At 38.4% G+C, this 24,596-nt stretch overlaps 2 protein-coding genes across 2 annotated transcripts in view; one reads left to right on the forward strand and one right to left on the reverse strand.

Moving 5' to 3' along the window:
- CMSS1 (cms1 ribosomal small subunit homolog (yeast)) overlaps positions 1-24,596 on the reverse strand; it is a 397,344-nt gene that overhangs the window by 287,988 nt on the left and 84,760 nt on the right. The gene's annotated exons all lie outside the window — the stretch shown is intronic.
- FILIP1L (filamin A interacting protein 1-like) overlaps positions 1-24,596 on the forward strand; it is a 310,971-nt gene that overhangs the window by 217,101 nt on the left and 69,274 nt on the right. The window contains exon 4 of the mRNA XM_011999904.1: positions 1,903-2,081. Within this exon, the coding sequence (XP_011855294.1) occupies positions 1,903-2,081 (179 nt within the window). The remainder of the gene's footprint in view (positions 1-1,902; positions 2,082-24,596) is intronic.

A 24,596-nucleotide genomic window follows, 5' to 3' on the forward strand; every position in this document is an offset into this window, starting at 1 on the left:
CTTTAGGATACACAACTTAAATTGGTTTTAAATTCACACTGAGTCACACATTCTAAATCTTTTATGACAAATGCAAACTGTAAAAATCAATCAACATTATCAGTTACTGCATCTATATTAATCTAGAAAGTCGAGTGTTTTCAAAACCAAGTTCTTAATAGATCTTAATTTATCACTAGCAAAAGATCCTGAGTTAGCTCTTGCCAACATGTTTTTCTGGTGGCAGCTTACCCTGTGCCAGACAAAAATGGAGCTCAAGGCCAGGAGCTGATAAACCAGTCCAATGAGCCTGGCTGTCTAACTCCATCTGACTGTGATGCTTTTGGCCGCTGGCATGTTCTTTACTGCCTGGTTCTTCATTTATGAGGTCACCTCCATCTCCACCAAGTGCACCTGGGATATCTGCCACGCGCTCCTCATGTCCTCGGTGGTCTCACTCTTCCTGGTTATGGAGTCCTGTGCACCTGGGATATCTGCCACGCACTCCTCATGTCCTTGGGGGTCTCACTCTTCCTGGTTATGGAGTCCTGTGCACCTGGGATATCTGCCACACGCTCCTCATGTCCTTGGGGGTCTCACTCTTCCTAGGCTATGGAGTCCTGTCCTGCTGCTGTGGCTAAGCATCCATGGATAAGCTCCTAAGGGTACCAACTGGACAGCTTCTCTGAATCCCTACCTTTGCTAATCAAAAAAAAATTTTTTAAACTACTGCTGGAAGTGTCCCACATGCTGCTCACAATAAAGGCAGATGCATAACAAAAATAAAATAAATAAATAAATAAATAAATAAATCTCAGTTTCCTTGCTTGCTTGTTTTGTTTTCAATCTGTAAACTGGGCACCTCTTATAAGCAAGGCACTCTGTTAGACACCAAGGATTAAAAATAAAATAAATAAATAAAAAGGATGTAGGCCCTGCTTTCAGGGAGTTCACAGTCTAGCAGGGGAGACAAACACGTATATCAGGCACAGAGGCACAGGTTGATCATTTTGTAAAAAAGATGTAAGTATGGTGCTGTGAAAATCAGAAAGGACTTAGTGCTTACATTTGGTGACACTCACACTACACCAACGCATAACAGATTATCTATCCATATATCTATTTTAATGGAAATACTTTGATGTATAATAAAATGAAAATCATGAGCATGTCCTGGCAGAGCGATACAAGAGGCATATACTGGTAGAGAGAACTATAGGCTGGGCTGGGGCAGAAAGATCAGCTAGGGCAGCTGCGAATCCAACACTGTGCAAGGATTCTCTAACTTCCTGTCATTCCTTTAATGTAGCTCCTCGGGACAGAGACATAAGAGTGCCAGAAAGAGGTTATGTGGAAATTGTTGATACCCACAGGGACACAGATTATTCTCTCAAGAAAAATTTGATTACAATAAAAAGACTACATTTATGTTGAAATGCACCCAAAAGTATCAATTAAAAGAGAATAAACACTAAACAAGGAGATAAAAAACCCATTGCTGGCCACGCGCTGTGGCTCCCATGGCTCACGCCTGTAATCCCAACACTTTGGGAGGCCGAAGCAGGCAGATCACCTGAGGTCACGAGTTCAAGACCAGCCTGACCAATGTGGAGAAACCCTGTCTCTACTAAAAATACAAAAAAAATTAGCTGGGCATGGTGGTGCATGGCTGTAATCCCAGCTACCTGGGAGGCTGAGGCAGAAGGATCGCCTAAACCCGGGAGGCGGAGGTTGCAGTGAGTCAAGATCGCACCATTGCACTCCAGCCTGGGCAACAAGAGTGAAACTGTTTCACAACAAACAAACGAAAAAACAGAAAAACCCATTGCTGAATTAATCAAAACAGGGACATTTCTAAAAGACTGAAAGATGGCTGTATATAAACAATTTGTTAACAGGCTATAAATGTGTTTTCTTTCGTAGTTGGACAAAGTTGTGGAAAAACATAAAGAATCTTACAGACGAATCCTGGGACAGCTTTTAGTGGTAGAAAAATCCCATAGGCAAACCATATTGGAGTTGGAGGAAGAAAAGAGAAAACATAAAGAATACATGGAGAAGAGTGATGAATTCATATGCTTACTAGAACAGGAATGTGAAAGGTAAGGCTGCTTTGGACAAAAGAATGTCCCATTCTGCAATCTATGAGCTGGCCACTGTACCAGGTGTCAGGGATACAAAGGTAAATATGATACAGTCTCTGTTCTCAAAGATCTCATAGTCCAGGGTGAGGAAAAGGATATGTTTGAAGACATTATCAGTACAACGTATGGGTAATCAGATGTGTGATAAGGACTGTGGAACCATAAATGTTGGGCCCCTAACTCTTGAAGGGAGTGCCCTGTGAAGGCTGCAAAGACCATGCAATAGGGATCTAGTCCCTAGGCAAACAAGAATGAAAACTATATTCATGGGAAGGGGTGAAATAAGTATGTTAGTATAGAAGTGGGAAAAGAACCTGCATTTTGAGGGAACTCAAGCTTTTCACATGGCTACAGCAAAGGGCATGATTGTAGGATGAGAAAAGGAAAGGCTTGCCTTGAGCAGCTGGACTTTATACTATTGGCCTGAAGGAGCAAATGGAAAATTGTGAAAGGGAAAATAAGAGATCAGTTATGCTTTCCTAAAGAACAGTTAAGGGAACATGGAGGAACAACTGGAGGAGCTTTAGACTGGGCACAGGAAACTCACATAGGAGGCAAATATCCAGATGAGAAAGACAAGGGGATGTGTTCCAATGGCCATGAGGTTAGGAGGGGGTGTGCGCAGAACTACTTATGATGTTTAGTCAATATGAATTAGTGACTGGTTAGACGGGAGAGAAGAGCAAGGGAAACAAGGAGCTACTGAGACGCACTCCTGGCTATTCAGGAACATATGAAATACAGGAATGGGGCACAGTTTTCTGTATTGCAGGATTTTGATCAGGCAGGATGGTTTATACTTGGTGAGTGGGTAGGAGATGAGTCCTGGTTTAGTCCTTGAGTGTGAGGTACCTTGGTATATTACAGTATCTGGTGTAAAGAATAATATGTATAAAGTCAATCCATGGTCAGAAATAAAAGGTCTGTAAAAGGATGGGCTGGTGATATGGATCCGCAGTAGGTGATAGGTGAAACTGTGGGTGTTGATGTGGTGAGAAGAGAGAATGTTGAAAGGGAACCTTAGAATACCTCAAGGCTTGGCAGTTTTCTGGAAGAAAAAGGGGTTGAAAATGGAAGCTGAAAAAAAAAATGGTGGAAGCTTAGAAGAACCAGAAGACAAAAGAAGGCAATGAAATGAAGCAAGCAAAGACTTTAAAAAGAGAGTGAACAGTCAAATAGCACCACATAATGCAGAAAAGAATGAAATGTCCCAGGATTTGGCAATGAAGAAGATACTGAGGAACTTAATGAGCCATTTCAATAAAGCGGTAAGGGCAGAAGCCAAATTGCAATGCTTTGAAAAACAAAATAAGAAATAAGAATGTAGAAACTTAAAATGTGAACTAGTATTTTGAGAAGTACGGCTGAAAAAAAGGAGAGTTTGGTTGGTAAATATTTTCTAATCATATGTAGGGTAGATTATTTTGTTCTACCTTGACCCTCTATTCTGAACCACTGTAGACAGTATAAGCATCCATATGAAATTGAAAGGACAATTAACCCTCTCTATTGATACTGAAAAGATGGAAAGTAACCAATCTCAAATGGCTTATTCAACTACTTCCAATTCATACTTCAGCTAGGGAACGTAAGTTAGTTACCTCAATATCCAGGCTAATAGCAAACTTTCATTTATTTTCCACATACTTTATGGTAGACATTTGTTCAGAGTGCCAGAGAATCCATGGCACTTATACTCACTCTATTTTTTCCAGGAGGTTTATTTTTCACTACATGGCAGAGAGAGGGGCAGGGGAAAGGTCTTACTAACTTGCTCCTCATGAACTCTGAAATATCCACAGGGGCAGATTAAAGGAGCACAAGAAATCTGACACCAAAGGAAGATTTGACTCAGACATTACAATATAAGATTTGTTATTCAATGAGACAATGTTATATTAAACGTTATTTTGAACCTCTGTGGTTTGGCACTAGTGGCCTCATTTGGCCGCCATACTTATTTGGCACTAACTTGCTGAACACAGATACTCTCTTTCATCTTTCATTATTATGAACATTTACTGACCACGGTCAGAGTGTTGCCTGGAATAGAACAAAGAGGTACAGGCTGTCCCTGCCCAGGGGGCTTACCACATTAATGAAAAGGCAAGATGATACAGATTTATGGTGAGAATGTGAAGGGCTATTGGAGGAGAGTTCTGATATTCACTGTGTATCTCCACTATCTTCTGGAGGAAGGCTGGGAGGGGGCTATCCTGAAGTTATACGGGAATGTTGGGAGGCAGATGGCAAAGATTATTTAAACCAAGAGAGCAAGGAGGAACAACACTGAGAAATGGGAACAAAAGATCAGTGGGAATAAAGGCCATGGGCTGGAGGAAAAGAAAAATTGTGGGAAAAATGTAAAGTGTATACCACTGAATCAATATATGAATAATATATTTCTAAATATATAAAATGAATTTAAGAGAAAGAATTTAAGAGATTTGCTTTATAGGATATAAAGTTTCCTTTATAGGATTCTTTGCCTTGAAGAATAATTAAAATGAACATGCAATTAACAAGAAGTAGGAAAAAGTGTCTATCACTCTCTGTTTAGCCATTCCAGAAGATATGAGAATATTCATCTGTTTCTATATGCCAAGGAACAGCTTCCAGATGGAATTCTTTGAATGTGACAATATTAAACTTATTCTCAACTCACTTGATGCAAATGTGACTTCCCTTGCTTTGCCTGAACAACATCACAATTCCCGTATCTTGGTACTGTGGGCCCATTCACACCCACCCTTCCTGCTCTCCTGCCTTCTGCTGGGAGACTGCAGGCCTCATAAGGCATAACTGACTTCTACCTGCTTTAAAGCCATGTGCATCAAAGTAGTATTAAATGAATACTATCTAACGAAACAGGAAGTGGGAGAAACTAATGACTTCAGGTAAATAAATGCTCAGAGGAGGTGCTTACACACAAGACTGTGAAATACCTGTAGCGTGCCTTGTTTTCAAGTGACATGGCAAAACACAACATGATTGAGTCCTTCCAACTTCACTGAGAGTGCTTTCTCTCAAGCACACAGCTGCCTAGCACAAAAGTGAGGCTAACTTATCCTGAAGGGTCAAAAAACAATGTTTACTTCCTTCCTCAAACAAAGTGTTGTAAACCACTCCCAAAGTAGCAACCCTCCCAGCAGTGAAACAAAGATATCATAACCCCAGTAAAAGGGAGGTTGGTTGAAAATAGATACAAAGGGCTATCTGGTTGAAACTCTGAAATAAACACGGTAAAGGTTTTGTGCTCACATTCTAAGTGTTGGTTTGTATCTACCTGGAAATGAAACAAAAATTAAGAAATACATGATTGAGGTAGTTAATGAGACCTCAGAGGATGTAATAATGGATTTCAAATTAAGGCTCAATTTCTGTGTTTTCTTTGGAGAATTTGTTTTATGTGGAAAACCCTAAAGGAGACTGATGTCACACATTGAGCTCAGGCCAAAATGTTTGCCAAATGATGTCGCTGTCGTAATCAGTAAGCAATTGGTTTTCCCACTGAGGGTGGGTGGGGGCAGGGATCGGCTCAGGAAAGCCTGTTCCCAAGCATGTTAATGCAAAGTTTCCTTAGCTGTAATCTGTGCGGTTTGGTCTGTCCATATGGTAATATTCTATCCACGTTTCATGACAACTTTCACTGACCAGCTCCAACATGTGGATACGTGTGTCACCAATGACCTGAATTATGTACTTGGCTGAATTACAGGTGGAGTCTATGTAAAAGGTTTTTCACACAAAAGCAATGCCAATAATTTTTGGCCTTTCTGTATGGCTTCACAGGAAAGCCAAAACAAAAGTCACTTTTAGTCAACGTAATTTTGCAAAATTTTCCCATAAGTGAAATGCCAATTTTGCCTGTACTTTCAAAAAAGCTTGCATATTTTTTTTTTCTTTTTCAGTTTCAATGGAGGAAAAGGCTCTGAAGGAAAAAAAAAAGTTGTTTTTTTTTTTAAACCATGCATTCTTTCTTAGAATACTAAAACAAACTATGTATGCTACCCATATATGTTACTGCATTTCTGGTCTTGAAACAACAACTAAAGCAGGAAACAAATATTGTTATGACAGCTCTGTATAAAACTGTGGCTTCAACCATGGATTTTGTTAAAGCCTTAAATCACTTTTCATAAAATCTTGGCCAAGTAGGTTAGCACTGATAGTTCAACTCTGTAAATCAGAAGTTCAAATGGTAGCTTCTCAAAAGCCACAAAGAAAGGAGTCAAGGTAGAATTAATCTATTGTTCCTTTTCTGTCCAAGTTTGACTGGATTGAACAGTGGTGCAGAGGCCTTAGAGCCCTTTAAAGGAAAGTCACCAGGGGTCCAGCTTCAAGTGTTGTTGCCTTGACCACACCCTGGGAAGTTCTTTGTTGTTAAGTTTTAATGAAGAACAAAGCACTTTCATCTCTCCCTTTGTCTGAAACAACTTTATAAACAAGTATTTTCACCATCCATCCTTTTCTATTATGACAGGCCTATTTTTCCAGACTGCCATCAGACAAGGTGACTAAAACACTGCTTGAGCCATATTTGACCCTACTGTTAACTGAGTAAATCAGACCACTTTTAAAGGCTTCTCTCAAAAACATCAAATTTTCTTTCTAGAGGATTTGGATACTCCTTTGAAATACGTAAATGAATGAGTTAATTTCTCCAATTTTTAGGTTAAACTCATTAGTTTGGAGCTAGTGCTACTTGCCATTCATTAACTGAAACAAAATAAAACAAAACAAAAACAATAATTGATTAAATATATATGTCTACTGCAAGCCAGGTCCCATACTAGATACTGGGCGAATAAGGTAGATATAGTCCTCACCTACATACAATCCTGAATATTTGTTCATTATGTAAAACAAAGACACCACTGCAGGCTTTAAGACCCGATACTGATTCTTCTAAGACATTACGAGTTCATGACGGGTAGAAAAAAAGGCACCACTATGGTAAACTAATGTAATAACATTAATGCTCATGAAGACAGAACATTCAGGAGAAATCAATAAACACATTAAACTAAAGTACTTTACTAGAGAATTCAATATCGTGCCATTAAGATTTTCAGCTTCTTGGGTCTTAAATCTCAGCTTTTAAGGATATCCCACAAAGCAATACACAGTGGGTACTAAGCTTTAAAAAAAATAAAGTCTACTTAAAAAAATATTTTGAAAGCCAGCAGTTTTAAATTTCATACACACTAAACTATTGTTGTAGAATACATTGTACTCAAATGCAATCATTTCCTTTCAGTTTTTTTGGCAAGGAGTTATTTGTATTACATATTCTCAAGACTATGTCTTGCAAGCATTGAAATGGATGCCAGATCTCCACTTGACCTTTGTCATGGGCATCTAGTTCTTTACCAGAACAAAATGGAGATCCACCACAAACACATATTTTGTTATTGTAATTCTATACAGAATTACAACACGATCAGCCTTGTGGGATACATGCTAGACCTAACACAGGATCTAAAAAGGGATGCAGAGAGATTAATTACCTCATGTGGGTACTAAAAAACCATTTAGGATGGTACATGATGACTTAACTTTCAACAGATGTCACAAAACCATACTCTTAAAACTGCACAATTCAGCGGTTTCCATACAATGCCTTTTAATTTCAGAGGTCAAAATTCACATAGAGTGACAATACTACCTGATTGCTTTTCCTACCCAGAAATTTAGTTTTTTGAACTAAATTTTACAAATAATTTTGAATGTGTATTTGAATGTACACGATAGTGAATTTATTGCTTACAAAAGAATACTATGAACGCTAAAAAGAAAACACTAACAAGCCTATGAGGGATGAACCGAGAGCTTAGAGATAGCGGGAGTCTGGTCTGCAGACCTGATCTGCAGCTATGTATAACTTTTGGCAAATTCCATTCCTAAAATCTTTAGTTTTCTTGTATATAAAACAAGGGGCCGGGCGCGGTGGGGCACGTCTGTAATCCCAGCACTTTGGGAGGCCAAGGCGGGGACATAAGGGGGTCAGGAGTTCGAGACCAGCCTGGCCAAAATGGTGAAACCCTGTCTCTACTAAAAATACAAAAATTAGCTGGGTGTGGTGCCGCGTGCCTGTAATCCCAGCTACTCAGGAGGTTGAGGCAGGAGAATAACTTGAACCCGGGAGGCTGAGGTTGCAGTGAGCCGAGATCGCACCACTGCACTCCAGCCTGGGCAACAGAGCAAGACTCTGTCTCAAAACAAAACAAAACAAAACAACAAAAAAAACAAGGGCAGGCTATATGATTTCTGTGTGTCTTTCACACCTAAAAATTTGTGATTATGTGACTGTCATGAACAAGTACCTTTTACCTCAAGTCTAGGATTCTAACTCTACTACCAAAAGAGGTCAGTGAGAATGACAGTGACTACCACCAAAACTTTAAATCCAAATCTGTGTGTCCATTCTTAAAGGACATCTAGATTTCGGTATACCCTACTGCTTCCACATATTTGGAACTGAACCTAATATCACCTTTGCACATCGAAGTCTACTCACAACCTTTTTATTCCTGTTAATACAACCACCATGAATCAATCTATCAGATAACTGTAAAAAATTATAGAAATCTCAGAAGTCAATAATTTAAGCTAGAAAAGACCTAGCAATCTAGACCAATGCTTTGATTTTTTGAATTGAGAAAAGTGAGGCCTATCAAGTCCAAGATAAAAAAAGTCACCAAATCTTCCAGTGAAATAGTTGCAGAGCCAGACCAGAAGCCAGTTCTCCTGACAATATATTTGATGCTATTCTCCCTAGAATCATTCCTAGGTACTCAAACCATGTGCTTGGTGTTACGGGAGGTCCAAGATAAATCTAACACACAACTAAAATACAGTTGAAAAGACAAGACGCTCAAAATAATCTGCAGATAATTTAGGAAGAATGCAGGTGTCCATTCTGTGGCACCGACACCACTGTTGCAACACTGTGGAAGATCAGGCAAAAAGGAGATTAAAGACAGCAATTATCCAACAGCCCGCACAGCCCTAGGAGAATGCAGGACATACAGTAAATACTCTATAAATACATCTACTCACTGGCTGGTGGTTACTAGTTTAACAACCCTATAAAACAGGTAGCCAAAAACTGAATGTGGAAAGGCAACCTCAAACTTCTGTTCCATCTGGACTAAAAAATATAAAGAGGAAAAAGAGCCATTAAATCATATCAAAATGGAAATTTTTGCCTCATAAGTGAAAATCAAGGTGGGATATTAGAATTAAACTGTATCCTGAATTTGCAACTCACAGGTAAGCTTTCCTGGCAAGTGTATTAATTCCTCAGATGAGAAGATGAAGCCAAACAGCCTTGGCCAGCCATGAAGATGATGGCTGGCACAAGTGATGAGTGAATATCACTGAACAGAAAGGCCTTATGGAAGAGCACAGGGTATCAGAGTTAAAAGCATAGACTCGAGTTAGAACAACAAACATGGAGCCTGGACCATAAAGCATGGTCCCATCCTCTCATCTGATCCTACTGGCTATTTGACCTTGGGCAAAGCATTTAATCTTGTTAAGTCTCCAATTCACCATCTGTTTAAAAAATGACGGAGATCTCATAGGTTCTTGTGATTACTAATCATATAATGCACAGCAAGTGCTAAGTATGGTGTCTAGCACATACAAAGCACTCAGTGAGCATTAGCACTGTATTTGTCAGGGTCCCCCAGAGAAACAGAATGTGTGTGTGTGTGTGTGAGTGTGTGTGTATAAACCATTATTATAAAGTATTGGCTCACATGATCCTGAAGGCTGGGCAGTCCCATGAGCTGCTGTCTACAAACTGGAGACTCAAGAAAGCCAGTCATGTAGCCGAAAGACCTGAAAGCTAGAAAGTCAATGGTATAGATTCTATTCCCAATCTAAAGCCCTAAGAATCAGGAGTGGCAAGGACAGAAGATTGATGTTCCAGCGCAATTAATCCAGTCAGTTAATTCAACCTGCCTTCAGTTTTCTGTTCCATTCTGGCTCTCCATAGATTGCAGGATGTCTACTCACACTGGGGAGGGCAGTCTACCAACTAAAATGCTAACCTCTTTGGAAACACTCTCACAGATACACCTCAAAATAATGTTTAACCAGCTATTCAGACATCCCATGGCCCAGTCAAGTTGACACATACAATTAACCATTATACGTATCTTTCTTCAAATTTGCCTTTCTTCAAAGTAGTTTACTTACGTACTCTGCATGATACCAATGGGCACATTTTTTTGAATTGCCAAGAAAGCATTTAAGTAGACCCTATTCTGGGTTCTAATAATGTGACAATTAATAAGAGCTTTCAAGGGGCATATTGTTTAGTGTAGGGGAGATAGACACAAAATCAAGTAAGTGCAATGCAAAGTTGCAGGCTAATGACAACAAAGGATACAGAGGAGGCACAAATAAGGGCTCATACCCAAGGCATGGTTGTATCCTATTTTCTTTAGTGTAGGAGAATTACTGAATGTCCTAATGATCTAACACTGTATAACACTGAGCTGGGCAAGACAGTGCTCTGTGAATTTTTTTTTTTTTTTTAACCATTAAGACTCATTTCTTCTTTTTGGTAAATCACTCTACTTAGAGAAACAGAAATGTTAGTTTGGTGGTATTATGAAAAACGTAGCCTTCCAAATATGCGAAATCAAGACTGAACCAAAGTGAGGGTTTTTAAGTACATCCAAAGACTCCAGTGCTCCTCTGACTTGCCACTGTCAAAAATCCTCACACTAATTGCATCTTCTTGTCTAAAGTTATTGTGAAAAATCAAATATTCCTACTCTAAGGTAAGTGGGCTTACTTTTGATATATTTTGTTACACAGCCCCTTCCATGGGACCAAGAACATGGGAGAGGTAAAACAAATATTTTTTTGAATGAGTGAATGAAATGTAGGAAAAGTTGGCTACATTTTAATCTATTATTTTCCATTAATCTCTCATCATGAATTAGCTTCTGGATTCATTCCCTTTGGTTAGCATGGTCATGGGAGAATGGAATACAAGACAAGCCCATTTTGATGAGGAAAGCAGAATGAGCTTGAGAGCTACCCCCAAAAAGGCAGAAGTAAGAGTGTATGGTGCTCTTACCATGGAGCTAGAATAAAAAAATGATCCTAAAAGGGGATTTTAAGATTAAACACATCAGAGACAATAACTCATCACTAAAAGCAACTCACTCAACTCATACTTTGTAGTTTTTATATTCAATATTTTTTCACTAACAAAAACAAAATGACCATTTTTCCAAATCACCAACTACTCTACATCACAATTAAAGTAGATGAATACTACTGTATCACACAGATGCATCACAACTTATTTAACAAATTCTCTATTGTGGGCATTTATATTCCTCCTTTGTCACTATTATAAAGAACACTATCCTGAATGGCCTCATATTCCAATTAATTTTTATGCCTTTCTGATTATTGTTTTAGAATTCTTTTTTTTTTTTTTTTTTTTTGAGACGGAGCATCGCTCTGTCACCCAGGATGGAGTGCAGTGGCATGATCTCTGCTCACTGCAAGCTCCGCCTCCCAGGTTCACGCCATTCTTCTGCCTCAGCCTCCCAGGTAGCTGGGACTACAGGCACCGCCACCACGCCTGGCTAATTTTTGTATTTTTAGTAGACACGGGGTTTCACTGTGTTAGCCAGGATGGTCTCGATCTCCTGACCTCGTGATCCGCCTGCGTCAGCCTCCCAAAGTGCTGGGATTACAGGCATGACCCACTATGCCTGGCCCTGTTTTAGAATTCTTATATATGAAATTGCTAAGTCAAAAGTTATGAACCTATTTAAGGATTATAAAACCTATAGCTAAACTGCCTGTTGTAAAAGATATTTATACCATTACTAACAATGAAGAAGAGAGCCAATTTCTTACTTTATAACTCTACCTGAGACTAATCTTGAATCTGACCTCAATTTAAACATGATATGATGTTATAAAGAGTATAAAGTGAATGTTAATGACATGAATCAGACTTTCCCACTGACTTGGGTTTTGTTTAGAGATGTGTTGCTTCTGGAAAAAAAAATCTTAACATATCAAAAAAACACTTAAAGATTACAACACTTTATTGAAAGAGTTTTTTCACCTTGTCAATATAATTTCAGTATATTTCCTTTTCTCTTTCAAATTCAGGTTCTCATAGCCTAGCATCACTGGTCTTCCAAAAATAAAAAATTTCCGTTGCTCATTCTCTGAAATGTCTGAGGCTTCCTCCTTCATATATCCTATATCAAGCCTTAGAGTCCAAATCCAGGATCCTGGCTCACCTTTCTCACCACATGACATATTTGGCAACAGTTCACAACACTTAGTACTGGCCCTACATGGTCCTGAAAAGTCTGATTTGTTGAAAATAGTGGGATCTAAGGCCCACTTTACCAAATTCTCTCTCTTTGGAGTGTTTGAGAATTCTACATTAGTTTCCCATTTAACTTAATTTCTACTTGCCAATCCTCACTTCTTTATATTTCCTCCCTACTTATCATACACATACACTCCATTTATTTCCATGATTTTCTCAATAACACTCTGAAATATCCAAGATGCCTGACAAACAGGTAACTTGAAGCTTCAGAAGATGTTTCAGAAGAAATGCATTAGCAAGATTCATAAGACTGAATATGTGTTTTCTATGTTTTTTCTTTTCTTAAAAATAAGTAATTTCCAATTCAAGCTTTTTCACTCTATATCTTGCATATATGTTTCAGGGTCCCACATATAGCCCTCCTCTCACTTCCTACTCCTCAAAGATAATCCACTGTGAATGGTTTCTTGTATTTATGTTTAAAAAGATTATTACAAGCATACATCAGCAATTCATGAAGATCATACAATACTTTTCCTATTCTTTTTTTAAGTGGTTCCATATTATTCAAATTTATAGATGCAAGTCATTTAGCCAGGCCACCTTATGAGCTTTAGATTGTATTATTTTTATTTCCTATTCAACATTCTTTGGTTAACTGACTCTTAATAACTTCAAATGCCTCTTACTTTCTATTTTCCTTTAGAAATGGGTTAATCACTGGTAACAAAGAGATACCACTTCATATCCACTAGGATAACTTTAATCAAAAAGATAATAACAAGTATTGACAAGGATGTGAAACTGGAACCCTCATATGCTGCTGTGTAGTAATGTAAAATGGTGCACTGGAAAATAGTCTAGCAGTTCCTCAAAAAGTTAAGTGTAGAATTATTGCCTTAGTCAGCTGGGGCTATGAAGACAAAATACCAGAGACTGGGTGGCTCGTAAACAACAGAAGTTTATTTCTCACAGTTCTGGAAGGTGGAAATTGGAGATGAGGGTGCTAGCAGTATTCTGGTAAGGTCCCTCTTCTGGGGATGTAGACTGCTGTCTTCTCCTTGTTTCCTCATATGGTGGAAAGTGGGTGAGAAAGTTCTTACAAGGGCCACTAATCCCATTCATGAATGCTCCTCTACCCTCAAAACCTAATTATCTCCCAAAGGCTCCACTTCCTAATACCATCACACTGGGGGTTATGATTTCAACATAAGAGTTTGGGGGGACACAAATATTCAATCCATTGCAGTTACCATACAACTCAGCAATTCTATTCTTAGGTATAGAGCTAAGAAGATGAAAACACATGTCCACAAAAATCTGTACACAAATATTCACAGCAGCATTATTCATGATAGTCAAGAAGTAAAAACAACCGAAATGTCCATCAACTGAGGCATGGATAAACAAAACTGTGGTATATCCATGTAATGGAATACTACTTGTCAATTAAAAAGAAGCTCTGTGGGCCAGGTGCGGTGGCTCATGCCTGTAATCCCAGCACTTTGGGAGGCTGAGGCAGGTGGACTGCTTGAGCCCAGGAGTTTGAGAGCAGCCTGGGCAACATGGCAAAGCCTCATCTCTACAAAAAGTACAAAATTTAGCTGGGTGTAGTGGCATGCACCTGCAGTCCCAGCTACTTGGGTGGCTGAGGTAGGAGGATCACCTGAGTCCAGGGAGGTCAAGGCTGCAGGAAGCCGAGATCACGCCATTATACTCCAGCCTGGGAAACAAAACAAGACCCTGTCTCAGAAGAAAAAAAGAAAAAAGAAGCAGCAGTCCTGTGCCCATTAAGCAGTGACACTACAGCCATTAGAAACCACTGATCTCCTTTCTGTCGCTATGGTTTTGCTTATTCTGGACATTTCATATAAATGGAATCATACAAGATGTCGCTATTTGTCCCTGGTTTCTTTCACTTAAAATAATGTTTTCAGGGTTCAGACATGTTGTAACACGTATCAGTACACTTCATTCCTTTTTATGGCTGAATAAAACCAAAAAGGTCAGGATGGATGTGTAACTTGGTTGATTTAAATGACCAAGATAGATAATAAAACTATTAATGATAATGTAGATTTCTCATGAGATAAAGTTTCGCTGTGTTCTTAACACTTTTTTTTTTTCTGAGACGGAGTCTCACTCTGTCACCCAGGCTGGAGTGCAGTGGCGCGATCTCGGCTCACTGCAAGCTCCGCCTCCCGGGTTCACGCCATTCTCCTGCCTCAGCCTCCGAGTAGCTGGGACTACAGGCGCCCCCCACCTCGCCCGGCTAGTTTTTTGTATTTTTAGTAGAGACAGGGTTTCACCATGTTAGCCAGGATGGTCTCGATCTCCTGACCTCGTGATCCACCTGCCTCGGCCTCCCAAAGTGCTGGGATTACAGGCTTGAGCCACCGCGCCCGGCCTCTTAACACTTTAAAAGTTAAAACTTTTAATGTCATTAAGAAGCAAAGAATAAAGACTTGGAAAAAGGTAAATGAAGATATACCAAAAAGAAATAACGTAAAGAAAATGATTATTTGCTGGAAAAAAAAAAAAAAAAGAACGAACATTTAGGTTATATATGAAAAGAGAGAAAATGGGGATATTTATTATCCATTCATTCATTTAACTTAACACTATGCTTGGAACTAGGAACTAGGGAAAAAAAATGAAGACATGGATCCTGTCTTTGAGGCCCAGGTGGAAACGTAAGTAGTATGAGGTAATTAATTGTGAGCTGTAACAAAGGCACGTACAAGAGTGCTCAAGGATCTGATTAGAAAGATGGATTAGTTCTGCATGGAGGGAATGTGAAGGTTTCCCAGCAGGCAGCAATTAGCTTCAAGGCTGAGTAGACTTAGCAGGCAGAGAAATGCATTCACAGGTACATTAAAAAGATAAATTTGTGGAGCTAAGCCTCTGTTGAGGATGAGTATGTTACAGCCAGGGCATACAGACCCTGTATGCCACAACTTTGGATTTCCCCTTTATCCTGAGACCATGAGACATTCGTCATGCAGAAAAATCTCAACCCACCACTGGCAATTTGTGAGAGAACCTACAGTGTATACAGGCCTTGTGTTAGGTGTGTCTAGAGTCAAATTTGGAAACAACTTAATAATAACAATTATTATTTTGTTATAATAATATATAATATATACGTTATTATATAATATATAACAATAACAAAAACAACAACAACCAGAAAACTCTTATGAGCAAAACACCCAAGAGAAATGGATTTCACATTATCCATTATTGTACAACTTCCCGATAAAAACTTACTTTACAGCCAAATAGGATTGAAGAAATACATTTCCATTCGGATGAAGCAAATGGAAAAATAAATCTCATTTCATCCTAAATCCCAGAAAGGGAGATGTGGGTGTGTAATGCGCTACCTAATCCCTTTGCCTAGCCTAAAATTGGCTAATTACAGCAACATGTGAATGAACAAATGGCAATGAGATATAACCAACTGGAAAAGAGAAAGAAACAGGAGCGTCTATTTATTTTAACTGTACCCTGAGCTCTGCCAAGAAGACAGTCCAGTCTCCATCTCTTCATCCTTGAAAAGAGTTGCTCAGCTAACCTTACTTAGAGAATATAACTGTCTTTGGCCATTATTTGAGTTTGGGCCCAAGTTGGTTGGGCAACATTAAGAAAAATAACACTAGTTGTGTGTTGATGTTTCCATCTACAAAATGGGTAAAAATATTCTAGTTATCTACTTTTTTGCATGAGGGTCCTGAGAAGAATATAGGTAATTATTTGGGCAAAGAATTTGACATCTATAGGCCAAAGGGAAAATATAAACCCCATAAAATGTTTATTTACATATGGAGATAATAGTTAGAATTATAGGGTATTACGTTTTGTCAATCTAAGGGCTAAAACATAATACTCCCCAGGTCACCTATAAAAATTGTTTCCTTGGAAAGTGGCAAGGGGTACTGGATATGACAATATGCATCTGCCACTTCACCCAGCACCTAACAACTGTGAAGACATGTGTTTGTTTACTTTAAAAGCTCTTAGTGATAGGAAGATTTATTGAAGAAACGAAACATTTCACCTCTAAAAGCTCCCAGAACCCTGTTTTTGTTACATTAGTCTTGCCAGGAGAATTCTGAATGTGTTTGCATTCTATCAGTCGACAGTGTGAATTCTGAATGTGTTTGCATTCTATCAGTCGACAGTGTGAGTCAGTGTGTCCCAAACCAGTTTTCTAACCAGAAAACTGAGAAGGTTGATGACACATTTAGGTAAACATACTCACTGGATGAAGTTATTTAAATTTTTATAGCCTTTTAATCCTCTCTAAGCCTTTGAAATCCATACAGGTTTTTAGACAAGATTTAAGTGCTTATAAGTCAAACCAATGTATAAACCAACTCTATTAAGAATTTCACAGGTTCTGGACATCTAAGAATACCTAATATTGTACTTGAATGTGCAATAAGGGTGAGCTGACCCCACACTGAAGCCCCTCACTGTTAACCAATCAGCCTTATACTTAATCAAAATTTCAGCTCTGAATATGCGTTTTGCCCCAAGAACTGAAATTTCTCATTTGTTCTGGTCAGATGACAACAGCTCTTGTTGACAATGATAAATGAACTCTGAATATGAAGGGTTCACTCAAGTGAAAGAACAGGAAAGGGGTTGCAGACTACGACTCTCATCACCTACTCTCCATGCAATTTGAGAATTCAATAGGCAGTTGAATGGAAATGGAATAAAAATGTGGCAAAATATACACTGAGGTTATCTAAATTAACTAGAACTGATAGCAACTTTAAGTTATTATGAGTTAAAATTAGCAGTGTGATGGACTTTTTAATCTATACAGATGAAAAACATGACATACTTCATACCCCATTATTAGCCATATTATTTCTTTATGCAAAGAAGATTTTTCAAATAAATTTACTCATTCTCTTACTCTAGAGAGTTTCTGCTTCACCTAAAAGAAATCTTGCCCTGCCATGAATGAGTATTACTGCATGAAAATCTGACTTTCCATTATTCACTGTGACTCTTAGGAGTAAGTTTGTTAACAAGTAGCTATTGTACCAGCGGTGGCTCTAAATCCTTTTGATACCATGACTCCACCCACACCCCAGCCCCCCTCACCTGACCCAAGGCTTCCACATCATTCCTCCATGGATACATGAAACATACACAAGCACATGGTACAGTGTATACATACAATCAAAATTCAATTTATTTTGCAGGTAGCACCACCAAACCCTAGCTCAGAGTACCTCTACTCCATTTTCTGTTTGATACTGGATCAGAGAAAAAATTAATTTTATGAGAAGAGGCCAGAACTTGAAATAGGTGTCTCCCTGCATGTCTTTCACCCACAGGCTCAACTTGTAGCTCCTGAATTATGACACTTTAGCCATCTACTTGTTCAAGAAATGCTGCACTAGAACATTTGGTCTTACATTTTCCGGGTAAGCATTCCTTTGATAGCCTGTGCGCGCGCGCGCACACACACACACACACACACACAGACACACATGCACACACACATACACACTAAAGTTCTCCAATAATTTTTTTAAGTATAGAGTTGCTAACTGGCAAATTATTCATGAAGAGTAAATGGGGTCAGAGTAATCTCACATAGAATTTTAACTAAACCCCTGAAGCTAAATTAAGATTCCCATTAAAAAAAAGAACACACACACACACACACACACACACACACAATAGGAATTGTTTTTGTAGATGTTAGATTCTACTTTGTATATTCTATACAAAAAATACAAAGAAAGGTCTCTTGTAAAGAACTTGATAATTAGTGATAATAATAACAATTACATTTAATTAAATATTTACTGTCAAACATTGTGTTAAGTGCAGTAGATTATCTCATTTAATCCTAACAACCTTTTAAAGGAGGTAATATTATTGTCCACATAATATTCAGATAATGATCCTGAAGAAGCTCAAAGACAGTAACTTTCCCAAGATCACATTGCTAGTAACTAGAGAGGAGAATTAGGACTCAAGGACTCTCATATCTGAGCTCTTAACCCTTCTCTGCCAGTGGTTCCCAAATCTAAGTGATCATCATTGTTGCCTGGGGAGATACTTAAAAGTATGGATTCCTGGGCCCAACCCCAAACATACCGAATGAGAATCTCCAACAGTGGAACTTGCAGATAGGAACATAATGGTATTTCAAATATGGCTCAAATGTTCTGTTAAGATGCCAAGAGAACACGAGTGAAGCCAGTTGTCACACAGTTCTCTAAGTCAAATCATCTGCCTTGAATAGAAAATAGCATCTCTTTTTCCACGTACACGTCTTCTCACTTTATAATAGAAAGGTCTTATTTGCTAAAAGGTCAAATGAGGTCATGGTCATACTATGTCAGCAATTTGTACTGACTTACCCGGCTGCATGGGCTATGTTATGGAAGATGAAAGTGATACAGCACAGAAATTCTGCTGATTCAGAACTGCCGAGTCAGAACTTCACTGATAGAGAAGACACAAAACCAACTGGACAGTTTAAAAATCCTTGGCCATACTCATTGCATGGCCAGATCAATATTTACAAATATTCAACAGGCAGTTTCAGTACCTGAAAAATTCACTTATCATCTAGTTCATTTATTCATTCATTTCAAAATGCTTACTGAGTTCCTTCCATGTGCCAGGCACTGGATCACACATATGGCCCTTGACCTCAGGAGGAGAAAAGCATTCAGGTGGTGGAAAAAGAAGTGATCGCTGATTAGGGGATGAGGAATGGCTTGATCCCCTAATGGGTCAAGGTAGCATTAGAGTTGCATATTAAAAGATAGACATAGTTCAGACAAGGAGAAAAAGAGAAGGGAAAACAAAAATCATTATAGGTGGACTTAATAGCATAAGGGAAGGAGATTAGGGCAAAAAGAGCAATCAAATTCAGGAAAAAGCAAGGAGCATGGTTTGGCTTAAGTACACATAATGTGAAAAAACAGTGGAAGCTATGGGTGCAATGTTAGGTTCAGCAAACAAAGAGCTGCAGATGTCAAATTAAAGGGGTATGCCAGGCGCGGTGGCTCACTCCTGTAATTCTAGCACTTTGGGAGGCCGAGGCAGACAGATCATGAGGTCAGGAGATCGAGACCATCCTGGCTAACACAGTGAAACCCCGTCTCTACTAAAAATACAAAAAATTAGTCGGGTGTGGTAGGCGCCTGTAGTCCCAGCTACTGGGGAGGCTGAGGCAGGAGAATGACATGAACCCAGGGGGCGGAGCTTGCAGTGAGCTGAGACTGCGCCACTGCACTCCAGCCTGGGTGACAGAGCAAGACTCTGTCTCAAAATAAATAAATAAATAAATAAATAAATAAATAAATAAATAGATAAATAAATAGATAATAGGTACTTAACTATTCCACACCATTCCATCAGCATTATGATAATGTGACAAAGTATTAAGAGTACAAGAAGCTGAAGATCTGAGTTGAAGGGCTGCTTCCACTATACGCTAACCAACTGTATATTTGTTAAGTCTAAATAACAGTAAGAGTCCCCAAAATGTGTTTATTTACGCTTAAATATACTCTAATTATTCAAACAAGGTTTAAATTATCTAAACATTATTTAAATAACCTTAAATATTATCTAAATAAAGTTAAAAATCTTTCCGCTCCATGAGACCATTCAGCGTTGTCTTCATCCACATGATCAATACTGAAACTCTACCGTATCTCTGTTATAGTGCATGGTAGGGAGTTAGGGCGTGGGTGGGGAAAATGGCAAAATACATGAAAAGTGTCTTGCTTTCAAGTTAGGGATGACCATGTCTTCTACTTATATTTCACTGATGCAATCCAAACTCACATAGCCACTTCTCAGTACTGGAAAAGCTAGAAATGTCTGGTTGGGCATCCATATACCCAGGAAGATGGGGACAATTAAAGTTTTGAGGACAACTCAGTCTGCCACAATCTTAGTGCAAACCACTTAACCTTTCTGTGTTTCAGTTTTATCTTCATGACCTTGAAGAAGGTAAAAATTTCTTGAAAAGAACATAAAAGTCACCAACCATAAAAGGTTAAAAAATTAAGACTTTATTGAAGTAAATAAGTTATGTTAATCAAAATACACAATGGGATGAAAAGGCAAGTTACGGGTTGGGAGAAGATATTTGCTTACGTATAACCAAGCAATACATACAGAATACATGAAGAACTCCTACAAAGCAATAATTAAATAAAAAATAAGACTGACAACCCAATATAAAAGAAACAGACTTCAAGGGGCCTTAAAGAGAATATGCAAATGAGCATGTGAAAGGGAGTTTCAACATTATAAATCATCAGGGAAATATAAATTAAATTTACAATGAGGGAGTACTACAGCCCTACCAGAAAGGCTAATATTTATTTATTTATTTAGAGACAAGGTCTTGGCCTTGTCACCCACTCTGGATGGAGTACTATGGTATGATCTTCACTCACTGCCATCTCTGCCTCCTGGGCTCAAGTGATTCTCCCACCTCAGCCCCCCAGGTAGTTGGGACCACAGGCATGCACCACCATGCCCAGCTAATGTTTGTATTTTTTGTAGAGACAGGGTTTTTCCATGTTGTCTAGGCTGGCCTTGAACTTCTAAGTTCAAGTGATTCGCCCGCCTTGGCCTCCCAAAGGTGCTGGGATTATAGGCGTGAGCCACTGTGCCTGGCCAGAAAGGCTAAATTAAAAAGACATTACCAAATGTTAAAGAAGTGAAGCAACTAGAGTTTGCATACATTTCTGATGGCAATGTAAATTCTATTTATATGAAGTTGCATTTCCATTAATATGAGAGTTCACATGCATGCAGTCCAAAACAGACAGAATTAATCTACAGTAATAGACATCAAATGGTGGTAACCTCTCAGTAAGAAAGTGGATATCAACTGGAATGTGGCACAAAGCAGGCCAGTGGCAGAGTTGGAAATCTATAACTTGATCTGGATAGAGATTATATAGATATATACATATGTAAAATGTATCAATCTGTATGCTTAATATTTGTGCACATTTAGTAAAAATAAATTACACCTCAATAAATGAGAAAAATGAAGAAATAATGATTATGCTATAAGATGTAAAGTGGAGTATGTTACATGTTCTAAAGATGCAAGACATACAATGACTAGACCAGCAATTGTTGTGGGCCCTGATGACAGGAAGATTAGTCCTAATAAGAGCAATCAGAAGACTGGCAGAGGACAAGAGAGTTTGGCTTTGGAATCCTGTGCTTGAGGATCTGGTGAGATATCTAGGAGTAAGCGCATACATGGGACTAGATGGAACTCAGGCCAGCATTGGCTAAAGGTAAAAATTTGGGAGTTTCAGCAAAGAAGGGAAGTTGAAACAGTAGTAGATGAAAGTCCCAGTGGAGAAATAGTGTGGAAAGCAAGGAGTTGGCCTGTCCTGGCAAATGTCTACATTCAAAGGGGGATAAGCTATCTAGCAAGGTAGACAAGAAGCAGTCTATCAAATAGAAAGAGAACTTGGAAAGACCAGTGTCTTAGAAGCCAAAAACAGAATTTCAGGGAGTCACCAGGCAGTCAACTACGTTAACTGGCATGAAGCAGTGGCAGAGGATGAAGTCAGAGTGAAGGCTTTTGGGTCTGAGGATGTCACCAATGACCTCTGAAAGAACAATTTCTTCAGAATGGTAGACACTGAAACCAGACTTCAAAGACCCAAAGAGGGTGGTAAGGACGTAGACGTAGAGTGTAATAATACTCCTTCAAGAGGTTTGCCAAGGACTGGAAGAAAAGAGAGAGGCTGGTCACTTGCAGAAACAGTGAGATTAGGGGGAAAAGCCAACTGAGATTGAAGATTCTAGAGCAAAAGAGGATGGATAGAACAAAGTCTCGCAGAAGAGAAGTGGGTGTGGGAGGCAAGGAGGAGGTAGTTGCTACAGTGATGAGGGGGTACAATTAGCATGAATCTAAGGTTGACTGGAAGGCAACAAGCATCCATAAAGAAAAGTAAAAACAAACAAACAAACGAGAAAAGTACAGAAACCTCAAGGCTATGTTTGAAATAAAAAGATGTCAAAATAATGAAAATTAATGTTTGGAAGGCTCTTTGACCACATTTTAACAGAATATCCTATGCTAAAGGAGCATGGTAAATATATATTTAAAAAGCTCTATTTTAATTTGATAGTTCAAAAATGCCAGTGCTAAAAACACTGTCTTCATAGAAACCAAATAATTTTTTACCAGGCAGATTCTACTACTTAAAATGGTTACAAATACTTGATTGGAAAGCAATGTTTTCTCTCCCTACTGAAAGATCTCTTCCAAAATTAGGAACAAAAATACTAGCAAATGATGAAAATAAAATAAGCACATTCTAATGGTGAAACAGTCTGGTCTATGGCCCTTATAGACCTTTGTTTATTGTAATGAAAGCCATATACTTATTATTAAGAGCAATAATAACCAAAACATTCATCACACTCACTATTGCCAGAAATGTAAACTACGTGTCTGAAAATTGGGCAGCTTAAACCAGGTAAGCAGATTAAGGTCCAACCAGATTCTGAAGTAGGAGCATTTGCTTAGAAAAACAAGATGCATATCTCAACAGTTACTCTTCCTGGCCAGAGATCTTGCTTAACTCAGTTAGCTTGGGCTTGTTTCTATTACTTGAAGCCATATTTTTCTATTACCAAATGAAGAGTTTTTTATTTAGGACAATTTAGTACCATTAAATGAAGCAGCAGGGGATGATAGCTCTATTATTATTTCCGCCTCAAAAATAATAAAAAAGCATTGTGTGGTTTTCTATATGAAGCATCTCAGTAAAAAGAGAAACATACTTTTTTGGGGGCCACGTCTGATCCAACCAGCCCAGGGTCTCAGTTTCTCATGGTGGCTAGAAGGATGTTGTGTAGGGTACTGTGAAGATGCAAGCTTAAAAGATGAATTACTCCTAATAGCCAATTTTTGGAATCATCCATAAATCAATCAAAATTCTTCTAAATCTACTTTTTTTTGGTCCACCTAACCAATATGGAAAATTCTTTAAAACATGCATATGTCTATATATATACATATATGTATGAATATACACAGACTTACGATGTGCCAGCTACTGTTTTAACTGCTTCTTTCTTAAACTTTAATCCTTATAACAACCCTATGAGAGAGTTACTATTATAAGCAGCATTTTGCAGATGAAGAAACTGAGGCCTGAGATGATAAATAAGGTACCTAGGGACACAGAACTATAAATGGGCAGGAAAGGAATCAAACCCAGCAGTTTGACCATGTGTTTACATCCTTTATCATCAAACCTCTGAATCTAATAGTTTTAGGTTTAGGTGAATAGAGTATTTGTCCTGCCATACTGCTTATGATTTTATAGATTTTAGTTGCTTTAAATAAATCACTTTCATAGATTTTTTTTCTCTTTAATCTATCAATTTATCATCTAAATTTCAGACTATCTTCACATTGAAGTTACCCCATTACCATTCTGTCTGTGTAGCCTCCAAATTCTGTTAAACCTTTTCCATGACAGGGAACTAGAATAGTAGAAAGCATAACATGGATATGCCCCATTTTTAATAAAAAATAAGATCACACTATTGATTTAGTGTGAATCTCTTCCTGACAAGCATTTTGTTGACTTGTTAATCTTTTTGGTTGTCCAGTGTCTACTGGTAACAATGAACTATAATCCAAGGTTTCTTCCCTGGACTAAAACTGTAGTTTTCAGAAATAGTTTGAATTACTACCCTTCACACCATTTTCTTAGAATGGGCTAACAGCTAGATACCCTTATATATCAAGATAACTTCCTATTACCATGCCATAGAATCAGAAGGTATTTCATTTTCACTACCTTTTTCCACATCCTCCATGGAAATGCATCTGAGAAACTGTTTCTTGTAAAATATAAGCAAATGAGAATGAGTTGAATATCTGTTCAATTCAGTTCATTTCAACAGGTATCTAGTCAGCACTGACTCTTTCTCAGGTGCTGGGTGTAACAGAAACTGTTATAAGTAACCTCATACTTTTGGTTGTCAAGAGACTATGCCCCAAATTCCAACTCAAAAAAATGTCACATGGTACTAAGAATGTCTTGAATACTAAGAGTCAGTTACACTAATTTTATTGTCTTCTACAAATGTCT

Source organism: Mandrillus leucophaeus, unplaced genomic scaffold (genome assembly GCF_000951045.1).
Source record: "Mandrillus leucophaeus isolate KB7577 unplaced genomic scaffold, Mleu.le_1.0 Scaffold608, whole genome shotgun sequence".
NCBI lineage: Eukaryota > Metazoa > Chordata > Mammalia > Primates > Cercopithecidae > Mandrillus > Mandrillus leucophaeus.